This window comes from Danio rerio, chromosome 21 (assembly GCF_049306965.1).
Source record: "Danio rerio strain Tuebingen ecotype United States chromosome 21, GRCz12tu, whole genome shotgun sequence".
In the NCBI taxonomy this organism is placed as follows: Eukaryota; Metazoa; Chordata; class Actinopteri; order Cypriniformes; family Danionidae; genus Danio; species Danio rerio.
The window spans coordinates 15,432,096-15,453,316 of NC_133196.1; the positions used below are offsets into that span (position 1 = coordinate 15,432,096).

The 21,221-nt window shown below is 35.4% G+C and overlaps 1 protein-coding gene across 4 annotated transcripts in view; it reads right to left on the reverse strand.

The window, feature by feature from the left end:
- The window catches only part of whrna (whirlin a), a 193,800-nt gene that overhangs the window by 48,138 nt on the left and 124,441 nt on the right, over window positions 1-21,221 (reverse strand). For 2 of the 4 annotated variants that reach the window (XM_073935094.1, XM_002665922.8), the window contains exons 5-6: window positions 9,947-10,155; window positions 4,805-4,841 (exon numbers count right to left, since the gene is read on the reverse strand). In XM_073935094.1, coding sequence (XP_073791195.1) covers window positions 4,805-4,841; window positions 9,947-10,155 — 246 coding nt within the window. Of the gene's footprint in view, window positions 1-4,804; window positions 4,842-9,946; window positions 10,243-21,221 lie in introns of all 4 variants that reach the window. The other 2 variants (XM_073935093.1, XM_073935091.1) reach the window with 1 other exon arrangement.

The following is a 21,221-nucleotide window of genomic DNA, read 5'->3' on the forward strand; positions in this document are numbered from 1 at the left end:
TTTTCCTTATTTCACAAAAGTCCAAATAAATGCATATATGCTTACAATATACCATCTTGTTATAAAATATTTCATTTAATAAATACTTGTATGTTGAGTTTTGTACTATAGCTTTATAGATGCTTACTGATCTTGTATTGAATTGTATTATATAATAATAATAATGATAATATATCATATTATATATTATATTATACATTAATATTATGTTATAGTTATGATCACCAGTAGTGTTACCCTTGCAGGCTGCTGGAGAACACTCACATATCAACTGCACTACAGATCCCATCATGCACTTCACGCTCACACCTGGCCCTGATTGCAAACACACAGCTGAATCTTGCGAAATCTGATTACCAGGACTATAAATACACCTCACTGACTCTCTCACACACACACATTGCTGAGTCTTGTTTTCTGTAAGCATTATTTCTTGTCTAGCCTTCTTGTGTTTTTGACCTGTTTATTGTTTATCATGTTTGCCAACTGCACCAATCTCTTGCCTGCTTTTGACCATGGTTTTTGGATGCTCCAGTTTGTACGCGTTTTGACCGTTGCCTGCCTGAAATTCTATTAAATAAACAGCACGTGGATAGTCAATTATTTTATTCCCTGAATCATTACTATTATATTATATTATATTATATTATATTATATTATATTATATTATATTATATTATATTATATTATATTATATTATATTATATTATATTATATTATGTTATATTGTACTATATTGTATTATATTATATTATATTATATTATATTATATTATATTATATTTGCTGACTTCAACGTGACTGATATTTTATCTCTCTAAAAGTGAGTTCACCAGCATGGACCACACCACACTTTGAGCTGGACTTTATTGTAAGGATGAAAAGGGGTGGTAAGGGAACAGTAGGATGAAGGGGAATGGAAGAGGAAAAATAATGAACAAGTAGGTAGGTTGATTGGGTGTCATACAATGATGCCCAGAGACTCAGAGTGGGGATACTGTCTCTGTAATATTTTGGTAGAGTCATTAAGATCTTCCCGGTTTAACCTAGGAGGGAGGAGAGGGTTATACGGTTTGTTAATGGGAAGCAAGAAAATAGAGGGTGGGTGGGTTTAAGAAAACAACAGCAACAATGCTAGAGGCCTTGTCTGCAATAAACCAGTTTTAGGGAGTAGGTGATAGGTTAAGAAGGCAAAGTAAGGCGTGGTCCTACTGCTGAACGTCTTTTAACAAGTTAACTCAATTATGACTGATATGTCTAGCAGATTTTTTTTTTTCTCACAGAGCAAATATTTTAAAACAGAAAGAAACATATAAAAATAAAAGACATAAAAGACATTATTAACCATTTAACCAATATAACTGATATATTCAATATATTGAACAAAACTAAATTTGATTTTAACTGATAATTTCAACATGTTCCCAAATTTCACTTTACATTATGTTCTTATTTTCCTTCTATTTATTTATTTATTTATTTATTTATTTATTTATTTAAATTAGTTTTTTACTAAATCACTTTATTGTTATTTTAGTGGTAACAATCAAAAGCCATCTTTCTGAAACAAGTAACTATACTTGGTAAAAAAAATAGGATTTTATTTTTAATTGCCACACAATTATATGAACAATTGTGGAATTGTGTTCTTAATTTTCTTTTATTGTTGTTGTATACATCTTCATCATTTTTAATACACCAAGAAAAACTGAATAACATAATAATGATAATTTACACACTCTCTACAAAAACATAAATGCCTTGATGGTCACAATCTAAAGTGCATGTCTGTTTTGTGAAGCAGAGATCATGTTGAATGCCATATGCCCGAGAGATTAAAGCCTTTACCAATAGCAAAATTATTATTCTTTTTTTTTATTATTCTCCTCATTGTGTCTGCAGTGCAGGTGTGTGATTGTCCAGCTAGAAACAGTGATTCTGACGGCTTTTTTCCTGAGTTTGGCTAACACTGAACGAGCACACAATGACAGGTTCTTCAGGTAATCAAAGCTATGCAGATCCACCAGTCTGATCTATTATGCTGCTTAATCGCTGACTATGAGTTATTAGCATAATCACAATACATATATTCAGCATGGAGGACAAAAAGGAGGCTCTTTGAACATAAATAGACCTAGAGAAAAGATCCTGGAGGCATCTGATTGTGTTTTTAGTCCTGTGAGGCCTTTTGTCTAAGTGTCTTTTCTTAAGAATGTAGAATATAGTATCAGGAATATGCTCTGATTAACTCTGCTGCTCATCAAAAGGGTCATTATAGGCAACATGGTTTATATGGCAAAAATGTATATAACTAAAACAAAGCAGAAAAAAACAATACAAAGAAAACACACACAAAAAAACACAGAAAAACAAAACAAATACAAAATAATGATTCATTTAGTTTGACTTGATGTACAAAAATAATTAAACTAATGACAGTTTAAAAATATGAATAAAACGGCAACACAACTAAAACATTGTAAAGATAACCATATATCTAATTCTAATTATATAATGTATGACATACAATTATGTATTTATTCAAAGTTAATTATTTAACATTCTTTTAAGTTATTTATTTATTTATTTATTTTTCAATTCTTGCTTGCAACACAATAAAAAAAAAGTTGGGACAGTAAAGCATTTACTGCTTTGTAATTTCCCCCTTTCTTTTCACTACACTAAAAAGACATTTAGGGACTGAAGATACCAAGTGAGGAAGTGTTTCAGGTGTAATTTTATCCCATTCTTCCAGCAAACAAGTCTTAAGGTAGGCAATAGTATGGGGTCTTTGTCATCACATTTTGAGCTTCAAAATGCACCACATATTCTTTACTGGAGACAGCTCGGGACTGCAGCCAAGTCAGTCAAGTACCTGTATCCTCTTCCTCCGCCGCCAGGACTTTGTGATATGTGCAGAATGGGGTTTTGCATTGTCATGTTAAAATTTGCATGACAGCACCAGAAAAACAATGCAGCATATTGTGCTCCAAAATCTCTATGTACTTTTTAGCATTAATGGTGCCACCACAGAAGTGCAAGTTACCATTGCCAAGAGAAGTGACAAAACTTCACACCATAATAATAATTTCTCACCTTTATATAGAGCTTTTTTAGACACTCAAAGCACTTTACACAATGGGGGGAATCTCCTCATCTACCACCAGTGTGATAGCATCCACCTGGATGAAGCATATCAGACCGCACATCACACACCAGCCAATTGTTGGAGAGAAGACATGAAAGAGGCCAGTGGGCAAATTGGGCCAGGATGCCCGGCTCTTTTTTCGGAGGACAAGGATTTTTAATGCCCACAGAGAGTCAATCACTTAGCAGTATAGAGTCCCGATCAATATACTGAGACAGCAGGTTGAGCACCCCCTGCTGGCCTCACTAACACCACTTCCAACAGCAACCTAGCTTTCCCATGTGGTCTCCCATCCAGGTACTGACCAGGCGCAGCCCTGCTTAGTTTCAGTGGGCGACCATGTGAGAGTTGCAGAGAGTTAGCTGCCGGCGTACCATGACAGACTCTGGATTTTGGACCCGTTGCTGGTAACTGTCTGGCTAATCCTTTTCTTCTTTGTTCCAAAAAAAACCCCTGATATATTGATTCATCTGACCACAGTACACTTTCCACTGTGTAATGGTCCATACCAGATGCATCCGAGTCCAAAGAAGATGATGGTGCTTTTGGACACTGTTAACATAGGGCTTCCTTTTGACACAGTACAGTTTTAATGGGCATTTGTGGATGTAACTACATATTGTGGTACTTGACAAAGGTTTGCCAAAGTAGTCCTGAGCCCATGTGATAATGTCACTTATAGATTCTTGAAGTAGTGGCACCTGAGAGATGGGAGATCATAGTTGTTCACCTTAGGCTTGTGCCCTTGTCCTTTACGCACTGAAATTCTTTCAGATTCCTTGAATATTTTAATGATGTTATGCACTGTTGAAGATGAAATACCCAAATGTCTTCCCATCTTTCTTTGAGCAACATTGCATTTAGACATTTTACTAATTTTCTAATGTATTTATTGCCAAACTGGCAATCCTCTGCCCATCTTTGCTCCTAAAGGACTAGACCTTTCTTGGATGCTGCTTTTGTACCTAACCATAATTACAATCACCTGTTGACATCACCTGTTTTAAATCACATCGTTATTTAACCAATTTACCTGATTATTAGCCCTAAATTTCTCCTGTCCCAACTTTTTTGGAATGTATTGCAGGTCTGAATGACAAGAAATGATGCATATTTACAAATGAAATGAAGTTGACCAGACAAAACATGAAATATTTTGTGTTCATATTGTCTGCAATGAAATACAAGTCAAAGTAAATTTGGAAATCACTATTTTCTTTTTTTATTTGCATTTTCCATACTGTCAAAACTTGTTCTGATTTGTCGTTGTATTAATAATGAAGAATTTAAATAACATGTTTAGAACTTAAACCATTTTCTGTCTATTTCCTCACACTTTCAAATATTTTTATAAATTATTTTTTTTCACATTTACTGACTTGACAACCCAAATGAACACAAAAATGTTACATTATTGATTCATGTTACGAGTTATAAAAAAAACATACTGAATACTATGAATTAGCTTTATAGGTTCTTGTGAACAAAACAACTCTATAATGATAGTAAACAGGCCACTGCTATAAACAGTCTGAAGCTCAGGGGATGTGCCGAGGGCTCTTTAAAATCAGCTTCACAATATCGCCCACTGTTCTAACACTGTTGAACCCAAACAAGAGAGAAGATCCTGGTCAAATATAGAAACAAAAGTGCTCACCTTTGCTGATGTTGATGCTCCCTGGTCCAGAGAGATACTAAAAGAGGGAGAGTAAATATAGAGAAATCAATAACATATATAAGCTCTATAATATCCACACACACTCACTAAGACAAACACAAGTTTTAGTTTCAAATATTTTTTCAGGTCTAGATAACTTTTGCAGATGAATAGTCATTTTAAAAATAAAATATAATATAGTATCATTTTATTAAAGGACAGTGGGCTCTTTTGAAAGCAGAATGATCTGAAGAGCGCAGTTTTTAATGGTAGTGCTGATTGTTTTATTTTATTCCTTTTTGTTATTTAGTTACTTTTTGTTGCTTCATTCTGTCATGTCAATTTATTTTGTTGTTTTGATTATTTTGTTGTTTTGTTCTGTTGTTTGTTTCTTTTTGTCAATAGTTTTGCCGTTTCATTTTGTCATTTGTGGTCATTTTGTAGTTTTTTGTTTTCTCATTTAATTTTGTTGATTCGTTTCATTGTGTAATTTAATTTCTTTTTGCCATTTCTTTTTATTTTATCACTTCATTTTTTGTTTCATCTGTTTTAGTTGCTTTGTTTCGTTGTTTTGTTTATTTCTGTCATTTTGTTTCTTTTTGTTTTGGAGTTTTATTTCTTTTCGCTTTGTCATTTTTTTCGCTCCATTATGTTGTTTTGTTCCTTTTTGTTGCTTCATTTCGTTTTTTCGTTTAATTTTATAATTTTTTTCTTTTCATTTTGTAAATTCTTTTTTTCCACTTTCTCAATTCATAGTTTCATTTTGTCACTTCGTCACGTTGTTTTGTTTCTTTTTGTCGCTTTATTTGGTTGATTCGTTTCATTTTGTCATATTTGTTTTTTGGTTTGTTGTTTTGTTTGTTTTTGCTTTGTCATTTTGTTATATTGTTTTGTTGTTTCATTTTGTCATTTTGTTTTCTTTTGTCTTTTGGTTTCATTTTGACACTACGTTATGTTGTTTTGTTTCTTTTTGTCACTTCGTTTGGTTGTTTCATTTCATTTTGTCATTTCATAATGTTGTTGTGTTGTTTTGTAGTTTAGTTTCTTTTTGCTTTGTCATTTCATTTCGTTTTGTCATTTAATTTCGTCTTGTCTTGTTTCATCTGGTCTTGCATTGTTTTGTTTCATTTCATATTTAATTTTCAGGAAAAATGCACATGCTGTCATGGCAATGCTAATAAAATGATGCCTCTAAACTTATTCACTATCAATAAAATTTTGCTCCCAATAATATGTTTATTTAAATTGGTTTGTGCTTTTAAATCAAGAATAATTTAGGTTAGTTACTGAAAACTCAACAAAACAAACTTACTAAAAACAAAAATCAAAATTACTTTACATACTTAATAAAATAAAAAATAATCATTACAAAATATTTTCTGGATTTAATTTTTAATTTAAGTCAAGTGCATTTTCAGTTTTGAGTCCAGAATTTCCATTTTGGTGCATCTCAAATGACAACTTTATAAAGTACTTGCAAATTTCTCAGTAATCACAAATTAAGCAAGTAACACTAGGTTAAACATCAAACTTTGAAGCATAAATACTGAAATAGTATTTTCTTGTCTAGTTTACTTTAATAAACTATATTTGCAATGTTTGTTCTTTTGTTATACGGTGTGATTCTCTGTTCAAATTTGTTAATTTATTGACCACTGAACTGTAAAAATCAATAATTGTTTCACACAACCGATTTCCTACACATTGTACTGCTACAGTAGCTTCATTTCTCTCCTATTACAGCCAGTTCTGCAACTTTTCAGTATAAAAAAACTGTTACTGCAACTTATCAAGCTGTCAATTTTCAAACTGACAGTTACAAACACTTCCTCCTGCCGGTTCTGTCCTTGGCTTTGACTGGAGCTCGCAGCCTCGACCACCGCAAGCTGGATAATAAGCTTTTTTATAAAATGCCACCTTGCATTTTTCCCCTGGCATGAGAGCAGAGCGTCGGCTCACCTCATCAGCTCACCTCCATTAAAGTGAAGATCTGAGCACTCACACACACACACACACATTTATACTCTCCAAGCAGGCCACAAAAAAGCAGCAGTGTCTGGAATAATCCCATCAACAGACTCTACGATTTACAGTCCTAGCAAATGCTTTGCAAAGATGCTGATATTCAGAACAGTCATTAAGGCTCAGCTATCGTATAATCTCCTCTTCAAACAGTAAATTAAAACCAAGCCTAATAGATTCACCTCAAGCCTAATTGAATTACTTTGGCTTAACAGTACAGTACATAGCTTTTTGTATTTATTAGAAAAAAGCAACATTTAGTCACACTAATATGACATAATTTGCTATTTAAAGTACCTGTGAAATCAAAATCAAAGTTTTTTTTTGTTTGTTTTTTTAAAATGCAGGTTGCGTACAATGATTGTATGAGGATTTGCTTAAAAAACCTAGATAGTGCGGTGAAAGCAATTTATTTTGTAAAGTACAAATTAGCAAATGTATGCGCCAGGGGTTCATTCTTCATATGTGGATTACTCAGTTAGCTGGATTTCATTATTGACGATTTGACACGATCCAGGACCATTTAATTGTTTAAAAGTGGTGGGCTGTTATTGGCGTTAACGCAAGACTCTTATAGCATGATGAAAAATTATCGCCGTTAATCTACTCTCAAAGTTGGGTTGGGAGCTGGATCTGTTCTACGCAAGCTATGATGACTTTCACCTTTATATTTAAGGGCAAATCTATACCTGACCGGTGAGCCGTCTGACAATAAAGTGCTCTTCTGAATCATATCAGCAGGACGCCCTTCTGGATCTTTCACTTACTTCGAAGACACTACTGACAACGCTTACATGGACATCTGTAATATAGTTATTTGCCTTACACAATAATATAATTAAGGTGCTTACGGAAAGTGCTTTCAAGTAAGAGTTTTCAGTAATTCTGAGTGACTATAACTGCAGTTCAGCAGTTTCACATTTACTCATGAACATTTCATTCATGCCCTCGTGACAAACCGGGGAATTAGACGCAAATAAGGAGTAAGGACTGGTGGAAGCGTGTTATGGAATTTAATAACGCTAGCCAAATGGAAAGAAAAACTTTCATATTTCACTATGTGTGTGTGCGGTCCTTTACTGACAGCCGCGCGCGTGGATCTTGTCGAAAAATATGACGAAAAGTCTTACATGACGGTAATAGTTTGATTGCAGTGTTTACTTCAATAATGCCACTCCATATGCATACTCCACAAGGCTTAATTCCATTTCTGTTTAGTTCAGTTATGACTTTAGTCAGAATGAGGTAATAAAAAAAAAATAAAAAATAAAAAAATAAATAAAAATAAAATAAAATAAAACAATCACTGTTTCTAGCTTATGTAGGTCTATACAGTTCAAAATTCATGATTAACTGAATAAACATTAAGTAAACATCTTATTAAACATCATTTATTTTCATCACCAATTTTCATAGTAGAACAGTTTCCTCAAGCAGTTTGTGATGTATTTTGGAAACAGAAGATGACCACCTGGTCTAATGGGCTACCTAGCTTGAGAAACCCGTTCTTAAAGACTTCTATTTAGTCATTTCACCCTTATTTGGGTAGCATACATATCCCGAATGCCTTCGGCAGAATTCAAAAGAGCCAGTTTAATATAGATTAATCTAGATTAATTCCAAGATTACAGTGAGATTAATCTAGATTAAAAAAAAAAAAAAAAAAAAAAAAAAAAAAAAAAATATATATATATATATATATATATATATATATATACATATATATATGCCCAGTAGGGCATGATTCTGGCTAAAACGTGAATCACGATTAATTTTGCTTAAAATCAAGATCACGATTTTCTCATGTCTTAAAATGTAAACAACTTATAAAAAGCATTCCATATTGCAAATAAGTTGTATACATATAATTATTTATTTAATAATTACATTTATTAATATGGATTTTTTAGATACAAACGTGCACTATTTAAGGTGTCAGCTTTGGTACAATTTGTGTGTGATAATAGACATGCACATTGTCTATTTACAACCCAAGCTCATTCTGGAAACAGCGGCCTCCGGCGACTTTTCACGCGAGAGCAGCGCGGGCGCGAACGGCGCGTGCTCCCAAGAGGCGTTCAAGACGCGGAAAAACACGCACAGCGGCCAAACGTCCGCAGGGCTACGTTTCCACGATAAACCTGAGTTGTCTATTTAACTGTTTTTTTAAAGAAATAATAATTTATGCAGTCATGCATATGTTTTGACAGCTGATATGTCGATGACTTGATGCTTCGCAAATGTTGCAGACGCCTTTACCAATATCAAAAGCTTTTAGATGCAAAATTAAAGCCAGTTATTCCTTACACTAATTAGGAAATTTAAATATGGGCTACTATAAAAAAAATCCATACTAAATGTAAAACTAAATAGCTAAATACTCTTGACACATAAAAGTGTAAAGCCTGCAGCCCACAACAAAGGTGGAAAGTTATTGCGTATCATATTTAACAAACCATTTACTATAAATTTAATGTCATTTTGCTCATGGATAGTTTAATATTAATCAGATGATGTCATTACGCTGCTGTGCTGTGCCAATCGTTGAATTGCTGATCATGATTTCGAGGATCGATAGATCTGTCCTTCACAACACACGCAGCGATCTCAGATCAGTTCATCCAGACATTTTAATCTGATTCGCGAACTTGTTTAAAGAACCAAATTAGTCAGAGATCCTTTATCAAGATTAAAAGATCCAGGATCTGCCAAATCATCATAAATAATTAAGCGCTCTATGAAAAACGGACCATAAGGACAATAAGGCCTATATTTTCAATGTTGAATTGACAGTTTCAGTACTTTTCACCCACCCTTTTTCACCCTCAAATATTTCCCAAATGATGTTTAACACAATAAGGAATTTCTCACAGTATTTTAGATATTATTTTTTCTTCTGGAGAAAGTCTCATTTGTTTTATTTCAGCTATAGAATAAAAGCATTTTTTAATTAAAAAAAAAAAAAAACATTTTAAGGTCATTATTATTAGCCCTATTAAGCAATATTTCTTTTGATTGTCTGCAGAACAAAACAGTTATACAATGACTTGCCTAATTAATTAACCTAAGAATGCATACCTCTGAGGTGTAGCATAAGTTTGGGATGTTTTTCTCACTCACCCAGTGACGCTGCTGCTGGCCGAGCTGTCAGAAATCTGTGAACTGGCGATCCACTTAGTTTCTCCCACTACAGTTCTGGTGTGCGGCAGCCGTCCCACGTCCTTCACCGTCATCATGAGGTGGTGTGAAGACTTCAGCACTCGGACCGCTTCATCATGCGGGATGCTGAGGAAACTCCGTCCGTTCACCTCCAGGATCTGATCTCCCACCTGTGGACAGGACGGGGGACACACAGGAGAAGGTGTGTGGGCCGGTGGAGGCAGAGCGGGACGGGATGAGGCTGGAGACGGGACGGTCTGGGCATCCAGAAGGCGAATAGAGTGGTTTGATCAGGTCAAATTTGTGGAAGGTTTTGATGAGATAAACAGAGAGTCAATTATGATGATGGACGGAAAAGAAAGCAGCCAGAGACAAACTCGTCATAAATATGCATGAGAAGCTGATGAAGAGAATACAGAAAAATTCTGAAATATGCCTGCTGCAAAATAATAACTGGTGCTGAAATGGATAAACTGTAGTCTAATGTTTCAAACGCAAACGTTAGGAGAATATACAATGGGGAAAATAAGTACACTTCATGATTTTATGGGAATAATATTTTCTAAAGGAGCCGTTGACATGGAATGAAACCAGATTTTGGTAAAAACCCAAACAATACAAACGTAAAAATCAAACAAAACAAAAAGAAATCTGTAAAAAAAAAAATAGTTACATTTAATAACAGTGGAATGACACAAAGAGAGAAAGTCCTGAACTGCTAAAATGTATTTAATACTTTATATAAAAGCCTTTTGTTCTGATAACAGCATAAAGATGCCTGTCATTTGGAGAATGAAGTCACATGAATTGCTCAGGTGTGATTTCTTTTCACAGACTTCAACAGTGTGTAAATGTCTTGATGGTTCTGTTGGTCTCGTTGATCAAATTTAGCTTTATTTTGTATTTTCTATTGGATTTAAGTCAGGTCATTGGCTGAGCAATTTTACAGCTTGATTTTCTTTCTCTGAAAGCATTTAAGACTTTTCTCGGCTGTGTTTTAGATCATAGTAATGCTGAAATGTCCACCCTAGTTTCAACTTTCATCTGTAGATGTTGGAGTGAAGCAGCTAATATTCATTTACAATGAGAATGGGTTGCTAAATAATTACTGAGAGATTTTAGCTGCTGTCTGGGCTTTCACTGCCTTTCTAAACCTCCCTTTCTTCATATGTTCAACCATTTTTACCTGTATCGCTTAGTTTTAGAACACATGACTTTATTTGTATACTTATTAGTTTAGTTTTTTTGGTGGCCATCAACATACAGTAAAAACAGCACCTTTAAAAATATGTTTTTTTTTAGAAAAATTATGACATGTTCAATACTTATTTTCCCTGCTGTATGGAAACAGCACTTCTAAAGAAAATAATCTGACCAATGTACTTTTTCAATATGTACAAATACTCAGAAATTATTTGTACAGGTGTTTTTATGAATGTATTTATAAAAGTACATATGCATATTTTTTATTTGGATGTATGTTTTTTTATTTGTTAGTTTACTTATACTGTTTGGGTTTTTAAGACTAGCCTGCAGCTCTGCACAAGAAGTTTGGCCAGAGGAGAAATGGTCATGCCCAACTAAGCATGGTTTCTCTCAAGATTTTTTTTGCCACTAGGTTGCTTCGTTTTGGGACTTATGGAGCTGCGCATTGATGGATTTGCTCTTTAGTGTTTGAACTTTCAGCAGTGAAAATGAAACCACACTTAACTGGACTGACACAATTTCAATGTACTAGAACTTCTATGTTAAGCTGCTTTGACACAATCTACATTGTCAATCAATCATCAATCATTGATGGAAAATCAACCTGCATTTATTAAAAACATAAATGTAAACTGCAATAGAGCTGAAAATATAATATGAAAACTTACATGAATCAAAAGTTACTATAGCAACTACAGTTGGTGAAAGAACAGAGTTAACTAAATAAACAACTTCATGTAGGAGTGTTAAAAATTACTAAAGCTAAACCAGTAATACAAGCAGCTGCTGTACATGTCTAAAATAAAATGAAAAAGAATGCTGAAAATATAAAAACAAAAGCTAATTTCATTCATTTTCCTTCAGCTTAGTCCCATTATTTATCAGGAGTCACCACACTATTCTGGCATTTGTTTTATACAGCGGACACTCTTCCAGCCACCAGCCAGTACTGGGAAAAAATGCTAATTTTGTATTATTCAAATTTAATACATATTTATGATAAAACTATATTTATTATAAATAAAAATATTCTGCATAAAAGATTATTCCAGAGCTTTCCTATAATTTATTTTCTTCTGGAGAAATTCTTATTTGTTTAATTTCAGATTTTATTTTATTTATTTTTTTTTCATTTTTAGAAACCATTTTAGTGTTATTATAATTATTATTAACATATTATCAGCCCACTTAAGCAATATGTTTTGCTTAAAAAGCTTATTTTATATTATTACATTTGCAACAATACTTATTATATCTTAATATTATATTAAGATTCCTCTTTTTCATAATAAAAATATATTGTTTTTGAAGTTCAATAAGTGACTTAATATATCAGTGTAAAACATTTAAATGCACCAAACACCAACATGCACTTAATCTAGGAAAAAACAACAACATTTGAATAAACAAATAATAATAAAGCAAAAACCAGAGAGAATTTATTTCTTTATTTTTAGTCCTCTGCATGTTTCTGAAACCAAAAGATTCATTTTAGATGGCAAGCATGTAGTTCTGCTTTTAATATAAGTGCAATACATCTTAATTCAGCTTCATTTCTCAATATGGGATGAAAAACTGTACAGTTTTAGAAAAAAAGACATGCTGTAGCTTCAGTTTAATCCTGTGCTACAAAAGTGGTCCATATACATGGCTCAGACAGTTTTTCCTCATCTCCCCCATTTATCCTCCCACTCGCTGATCTTCTCTTCATCTTTTTCCCTCAGCTTGTCACACATTTATCTCCCTCAACGTTTCCTCTTTTGTCAGTCCGACTCTGCGTACAATATTTCCATTTCTGAAGCTCTTACTATGGGATTAAGAGGGTAAAAAATAACTAATAGTTCCACAGTTGACTGATTACATTAAGAATTGCTAACTTTTTTGTACTACAAGTTTTCTAAAATGTTATATTTAAATATGCATGAATAAACAGGGTGGCACGGTGGCTTGGTGGTTAGCACTGTCGCCTCACAGCAAGAAGGTTGCTGGTTCAAGGCGTTGTGTGTGTGAATGTGAGATTGTATAGGTGTTTTCCAGTACTGGGTTGGAGCTGGAGGGGCATCCGCTGTTTAAAAATGGAATAGTTGGTGGTTAGTTCTGCTGTGGCGACCTCTGATGAAGGACTAAGAATAAGGAAAATGAATGAATGAATAAATAAGAATAATAAGGACTCTAATTAAAAGTGTGTTAAATTGCATACATTTCTAATGCTAAAATCTGAACACAGGATAAAGTATGTGGTAAAATACTGCGAAAAGCTAAAAAAATAATAATACAATCACAATCTGTTGTAGAATAAAATGTAGAAATCTTTCGAATTTATAAATGAATCCACTTATAAAGTTTTATATGACAAATAGGCCGTGAATTGCTTTTATTTTGGTAAAAGAAATAGTTAGAAGTCTGATGTTTAAAAATATGAGGGGTCACTTACTCTCAACACAGTTTTTTCCTACTTTTTACAAAGTACCGTAAAATGTCCTACAGTATGTTGTAAAAACAACTCTAATAAATAGAGTACATAATATACAAATAGAGTGAGAGTAAATTGCCTTTCATTGTAGGACATTTATTTTCATGCCATTTATTTTATATGAAATTATGAATATTATATTTTTTCTACATGACTTGTCAATCTTGTCGAAGGACAACAAAATGTATTTTTATAAGGGTTCCGAAAAAGTTCAATATGTAAAACATTGAGGCAAAACTTAACTGTAAACATAATGGGCTTCGCAAGGGTGTTCAGTCACATGATCTTTAATGGCGTACTTTACTTATTACTATTTAAAAAAAAATTGCAGATTTAAAAATAGCATACAGTGTCACACAAAAATGTATCAAATTCTTTTGTTTTTAAAAAACAAACGACTGCAACTTACTAAAATTGCCACTTGTATAATAAGGCCTGAGGTATTTATTAATGATTTTATTTATTTATTTATTTATTTATTTATTTTTATTAATTAATTTCTCCTTCGGCTTAGTTCCTTATTTATCAGGGGTCACCACAGCGGAATGAACCACCATTCCAGCATATGTTTTAGGCAGCAGATGCCCTTCCAGCTGCAACCCAGTACTGGGAAACACCCGAATACACTAATTCACACACTTACTCATACACTATGGCCAATTTGATTCATCCAAATTCACCTACAGCACATGTCTTTGGACTGTGGGGAAAACCGGAGCACCTGAAGGAAACCTACACAAACATGGGAAGAACATGCAAACTCCACACAGAAATGCCAACTGGCCTAGCCGGGATTGAACCAGTAACCCTCTTGCTGTGAGGTGACATTGATGACCACTGAGCCACTGTGGCGCCCTTATTTATTATTTTTTTTAATATAAGAGTTGTAATTTATTGAACTATGCTTGAGACAGTCACACCACACGACTTTCTTGAGATTTGGCTCAAAATTGTAAAAAAATATATAATAACAGCAGTTTTTATAAAACAAACACTTATTACTCAGATAGAATTAAACAAAATAATATCTAGATATATAGTTGAGGACGTGCTGTCATTGCCTCTTACATTGTCCCACAACAACATTAAAATAGCGTAGATTAGCATACAATGCTTTATATTTATTTTTTTGGTCGTTTGACAAATTAGATTTTTTAAAGTAACACAATAGTTACTTTCCCAGGTAATTAGTTACTTTTATAATTATGTAACTCAGTTACTAACTAATTTACTATTTGTAAGAAGTAACTAGTAACTTCAACTAATTACTCTTTAAAAGGAACATGCCCAACACTGCTTATCAATGAATTTCTGAGATTTCTTTTCGGTTAAGCAAAAAATCCCCAAAAAAACCCCACCCTATTCAGAAAATAAGAGGTGCATTTTGCCTGTAGTGTCTCATCTTAAACTTGTCACAATACCAGACTGGTCTCATTTCTCTTAATCTAACTCTAATTCTGTTTTCATCACTAACCAGCTCTCTTTATGAATCAATACAGCTCTGCCTCTCTGAAGACGCTTGAGGGTAATTAAAGAGTGTTTGTGGTAATCATGTTATTAATAAATTATGCTGTTGATCAATTCGGACGTCATGCAGCTTTGTTTTCCCAAAGAACAAGAGAAGAGAGGTATTTGAAATCGATGCGGCTGATACAAGCTCTTGTTTTCCCTAGCGAAACACCGGATCATTAGTTCAGGTTTATCTGCTGCCGTTTCTTTCTTTTTTTGTCTCCGAGTATCACTCCAGAAGTGTTCAAGCACAGAGCGATGCAAGATACGGTTATTACAGGAAACACATCAAACCACACAGGAATGTAATAGAGAGCATTTCAAAAGACTTTACAGGAAGAGCTCACTGCGAAATGGATGTTCCTCCCAAACTGGATGACTTTCTGCTATGAAATGCCAAAGCAGATGTTCTTAACAATGCCCACTGCACACACTAGACTTCACAATGTGTTAAATGTATCACAGGTCCATTAAACATGCTTCAGCCATCTTTTTGTAAAACCGAAAACATGTCCTTTAACATACATTTATATTTGACTGCTGTTTCTAGTTAAAATGAATGCTATGGGGCAGTATGATGCCAACAACTTTTGGCTTTTGCCACAACCGTATCACCCTGCAGCCTGGTCAGTACCTGGATGGGAGACCACATGGGAACACTAGGTTGCTGTTAGAAGTGGTGATAGTGAGACCAGCAGGGGACAGGACGCTTAACCTGTGGTTTATGTGAGTCCTAATGCCCCAGTATAGTAAAGAGGACACTATGCTGTCAGTGGACGCTGTCTTTCGGATGAGATGTTAAACCGAGGTCCTGACTCTCTGTGGTAATTAAAAATCTCATGGCCTCCCAATCATGCCCATCCTCTGAATTAACTCTATCACTGTCTCTCCACACCACCAATAGCTGGTGTGTGGTGAGTGCACTGGTGCTGTTGTCCTGTGGCTGCCGTCGCATTATCCAAGTGGATGCTGAACACTGGTGGTGATGTAGAGATACCCCCCTAATTATTGTGAAGCGCTTTGGGTGTATGGCCATACACGATACGGTACCAAAATGTGAGTGTTTGTTACCAATACCAGTGAAAATACTTGAAACTAGTTCACGGAACAAATCACAGTACCAGAGCAAAACAAACAAACAAGCAAGCAAACAAACAAACAAACAAACAAACAAACACAACACACACAAACACAACACACAACTAACCCACTATATTTATTTAGAAATCTGAGCAACATTTAAATAGTTTAAAGGGTTATAAGTCTTTTTTAATCTACTTTTTAATGTAAACATGCTTTTTATGTTAATCATCTTTTTTATGCTAACATGTCTAAAAAAACAGAAATAAAAATTCTGCTACACATCGTTTATTAGGACAGAGAGAAAAAGGAATCAATCATATTTTGTTCTTCAGAAAGTTCCTTACAATTGGCATAATTCAAAATTTAAAATTTAAAATATAAATTAAAAATTATTTAAATTGAATTTAAAAAGTACAAAAATTACAATTTATAATTTTGTTGTTCAATTTAATTCATCTTTATTAATATAGTGGTTTTACAATGAAGCTGATTTTAAAGCAGTTTAACATAGAAGTTCTAGATTGAAACTGAATCTGTGCCAGTCCAGTTTTCAAAGTGGAAGTTCAGTTTCGTTCAGTTCAGTTCAGTTCAGTTCAGTTCAGTTCAGTTCAGTTCAGTTCAGTTCAGTTCAGTGGGGTTTATTTTCACTGCTAAAAGTCCAAACACTGAAGAGCAAATCCAGTGATGCGTAGCCCCACAAGTCCCAAAAAAAGCGAGGAATAAAACTTCACCAATTGATGAAAGTGAAGGAAAAATCCTTGAGAAACAAGGTTCAGTTGGGCATGATCATTTCTCCTCTGGCCAACCACTATAAACAACATAGGTCTGACATACATCTGTCTTACAGCAAATCAAGATAAATTTATCTGCGGAAGAATGTTTCAGCGAGTTAGGGCAGGGCTCACATTAACCGTCCTATCTGAGCATTTCAGCAGTGCTATGTAATTAAAATACAACACAAGCTCATTGTGAAAACGTACCCCCATCTACATTTCTGAAGAGCGTGAATTATGTAGGTACATCGGGCTGCATTTTGTCTTTATGACGAATGCTATGACGCCGCCAGTTTATGTTCCTTTTCCTGCTACTGCTGATCGATTATCTCTATGTGGATGGCTCTTTCTGTTACCAGTTTGTTCAGTGGTTCGCCGCATATGTTGGCGGACTTGGGATATGTAGCGGAGTTGATTGCGATGGCAAGGTTCGAGTCTGACGAAGAACAGTTCCAGAAACCAGATAAAACAAAATCAAAAAACAAAATAAATAAGTAAACAACAGGCTGAAAATATGGTGAAATCAACTTTTTGGTGGGTCAGTCGGTCATCAGTCGGTCGACAGCAAGCTGGCCATGTCAGGTATATTGCACCCTCTGGTGGATTTACGTGAGAAGAGGATGCACGAGAGAAATTTGCGATCATCAAAAAGCAGACACAGCGGCCTCTGGCAGATTTGCAAAAACAAAAACTGCAAGCAGAGGTACCTCCAGTAACGTATTCCACTGTCCCCAGAAATGTAGACCTGGATGTGTAACCACAATAAGCATGGGCTGCTAAAATATGAGATGAAAAGATTCATCTGGCATGCATTGTAGTTTTACTGCAGATTCAGTCATGACATGGAAACAAAATTCGTTTGGCTATGTGTCAGAGTCATCATTTGAAACTTATCAACGGATTGTTTTTATGTATATACAGTCATTGCTGCACATTTCAGTGAAGAACAGAACATATATTAAACAGAAAAACACTATTTGGGCACTAATGGTTCATATTGTGGATTTTCTCCTTTCTTATCAACAAGTGGATTCAGAGCCACTGCATCAGAAACACCGCTAGTAGCATGCTTTCACTTTGCACATATTTCACTTATGGCAGAGAACCAGGCCAACCGGATCATTGGTATTACAGGTACTTAAGAAAACCTGGTGCCGTGTTGATTTTTTTCCTTTTTCCAAGAACCAACTTGTTACCAAAGTACCAGTTCTTGTCACAACAACTAGCCAAAGTAGTGTGAATACTAGGCATAACGGTAATAAACATATGCATTTTTAAATATAGGGGCTGCACAGGGCTGCATGGTGGCTCAGTGGCTAGCACTGTCACCTCACAACAAGGTTGCTGGGCTGAGCCCCAGATGGGTGCTCCGGTTTCCCCTACAGCCCAAAGGCATGCACTATAGGTAATTTGAACAAACTAAATTGGCTGTAGAGAATGAGTGTGAGAGTGTATAGGTTTTTCCCAGTACTTGGTTGCGGTTGGAAGGGCATCCACTGCATAAAATATATGCCGGAATAGTTGGCGGGTCATTCCGCTGTGGCGTCTGCTGATAAAAAAAGGCACTAAGCTGATGGAAAATGAATGAATGAATGTAAACGGTGCCTTAATGCATCATAAAAAAACTAAGACAATGAAGCGCTAGGACTAACAACAAAGGGGTATTAATACAATGCTAATAGGATAACAAGGGGGCATAGACAATCACAAACTATGGTAACAAATGAAGGGCCCTGGCACAGGTACAAAAACACAAGACAGGGAAGTAAGAAAATTGGCAAAACCTATATTTATTTTAAAGACTGAGCCAGAAAGAGAATCAGAAAGTAAAATAATCTTTAATAAATCCACCTGCAATCTAATCTCCATCATCTGTCCTGACCCGACCAAGCAGACATGCACGAGTCTGGATGAACATGGACACATCAGGAGAATATTATTATCCTGAAAAGATGAAGACAAATAATCCCCATGTTTGCTCGACAGTTCAATCTTTCCTTCTTTTCCCCAAATCCCTCCATTTCTCCTTTGCTTTGACCGCATTTAACACATCTGTAAAAGAACGATAGCGATTTATAGCCTCAAAGCAACCGCCAGTCATTCGTTTTCAATAAGAGACGTCGATTTCCGACAACATAAGAGACGACTTCATGCAAATGAGCAGCAAAGTAATGCTTTGACTGCCAATGAGAGAAAGTTGAACAGTCGACAAGAAGACTCAAAGGCCTCCAGAGGATTCATGGCTGTCAGTTCTAACGCCCTTGAGAGCGAACGAGTAAAAACGCTTGGCATTTGGAGGAACGACTGCCCTGATCACGCCACCGCTGACATTTCTCTGCTTCTCCACAGTGATGGAGGTGGAGGAAAAAGAAGTTGGAAGCAAAGAGGGGTGAGGAATCGACTTGTTTTGCCCAATTGTCTCCGATATCCAGACAGCAATCACTTTTTGTTACCAGTCCAGGTCTGTGAGAGGAATAGCATCTGATCTGCTGCTACGTCAAACGTCAAAACGCGACGGGCTACTCATTCTTCATTTAGTAAAGTAGTTTAGAGGTGAAACTGGAAGATATATCTGTCTTAACACGTACAGTGTGCACTTTGTCTCCTTAAATTCCAGAAGACTTTTAGTTCAGTAGGTTGATGTAGTTCCAACTTAAAGGGAATATTGAGTAGGGGGTGGGGCTTTCTTTTTGTGCACCATTTCCTCATAGCAAACTAACTGTACCTCAGATAGCATACAAATGTGGGCCGCTTTAGCCAGTTATACGGCACTGGTGGTCTTCCTTCGGCCCAGACAAAATGAATGTGAGCCTGAAGTGGCCCACCTGTACAATGGCAAAAGGGGGGCCAAAGATTCTAATTCATATATATATAGGCCATTTAGGGCAAATATTTGGCACTTATGGCAAAATGTAATCTAATGTGGCCCATGTGAAGACTGTCAATTTAAAACAGTGCACATGTTTTAGCAATTGACTATGGTTTATACATTTTTTGCGTGTCTGTGTGTTGTGACATGTATTTATTATTATAATTTTTTTTCATTACTTTTTTTTCTGCTGCCTGTCTTGACCAGGACTCCCTGGTAGAAGAGATATTGTATCTCAATGGGACATTCCTGGTTAAACAATTAAATAAATAAATAAATGTGGAAATGGTAAATTTGGCCCAAATGACAGAGGACAAATGTGAGCCACAGTTGGCAAAAAACCCAAAGTGGCTCACATGTGTAGATGCAAATGTGGCCTGGTTATCTTAGGACATATGTGGGCCACTTTTGGCAAATATTCAGCACAGTAAGCTCTGGCTAACGCGGCTGTGAGCTTAAAGTGGCCTAGAGAAGATATGGAACATGGTCCAGTTATTTTAAAACATGTGGGCCACTGTTGGTGAATATTAAGCACAGTAAGCTCTAACTAATGTGGATTTGAGCCTATAGTGGCCCAGAGAAGATATGACAATTTGGCCCAGTTATCCTAAAACAAACATGGGCCACTTTTGGCTGATATTCTGTGCAGTAAGCTCTGGCTAATGTGGATTTGAGCCTATAGTGGCCCAAAGAAGATATGACAATTTGGCCCACTTATCCTAAAACAAACATGGGCCACTTTTGGCTGATATTCTGCGCAGTAAGCTCTGGCTAATGTGGATTTGAGCCTATAGTGGCCCAAAGAAGATATGGCAAATATGGCCCAGTTATCCTTAAACAAATGTGGTTCACTTTTGACAAATATTCAGTACAGTAAGCTCTGGTTGATGTGGATTTGAGCCTAAAGTGGCCCAGAGAAGATATGGCAAATATCTCCCAGTTTTCATAAAACAAATGTGGTCCACTTTTGCCAAATATTCGGCATAGTAAGCTATGGCTAATGTGGATTTGAGCCTATAGTGGCCCAGAGAAGATATGGAAAATGTGGCCCAGTTACCTTAAAACAAATGTGGTCCACTTTTGACAAATATTCGGTACAGTAAGCTCTGGATAATGTAGCTTTGAGCCTAGATTGGCCCAGAGAAGATATTGCAAATGTTGCCCAGTTATCATAAAACAAGTGTGGGCTACTTTTGGCAAATATTCGGCACAATAAGCTCTGGGTAATGTGGTTGTTAGCCTACAGTGGCCGATAGAAGATATGAAAAATGTGGCCCAGTTATTTTAAAACATATGTGGGCAAGTTTTGGTGAAAATTCGGCA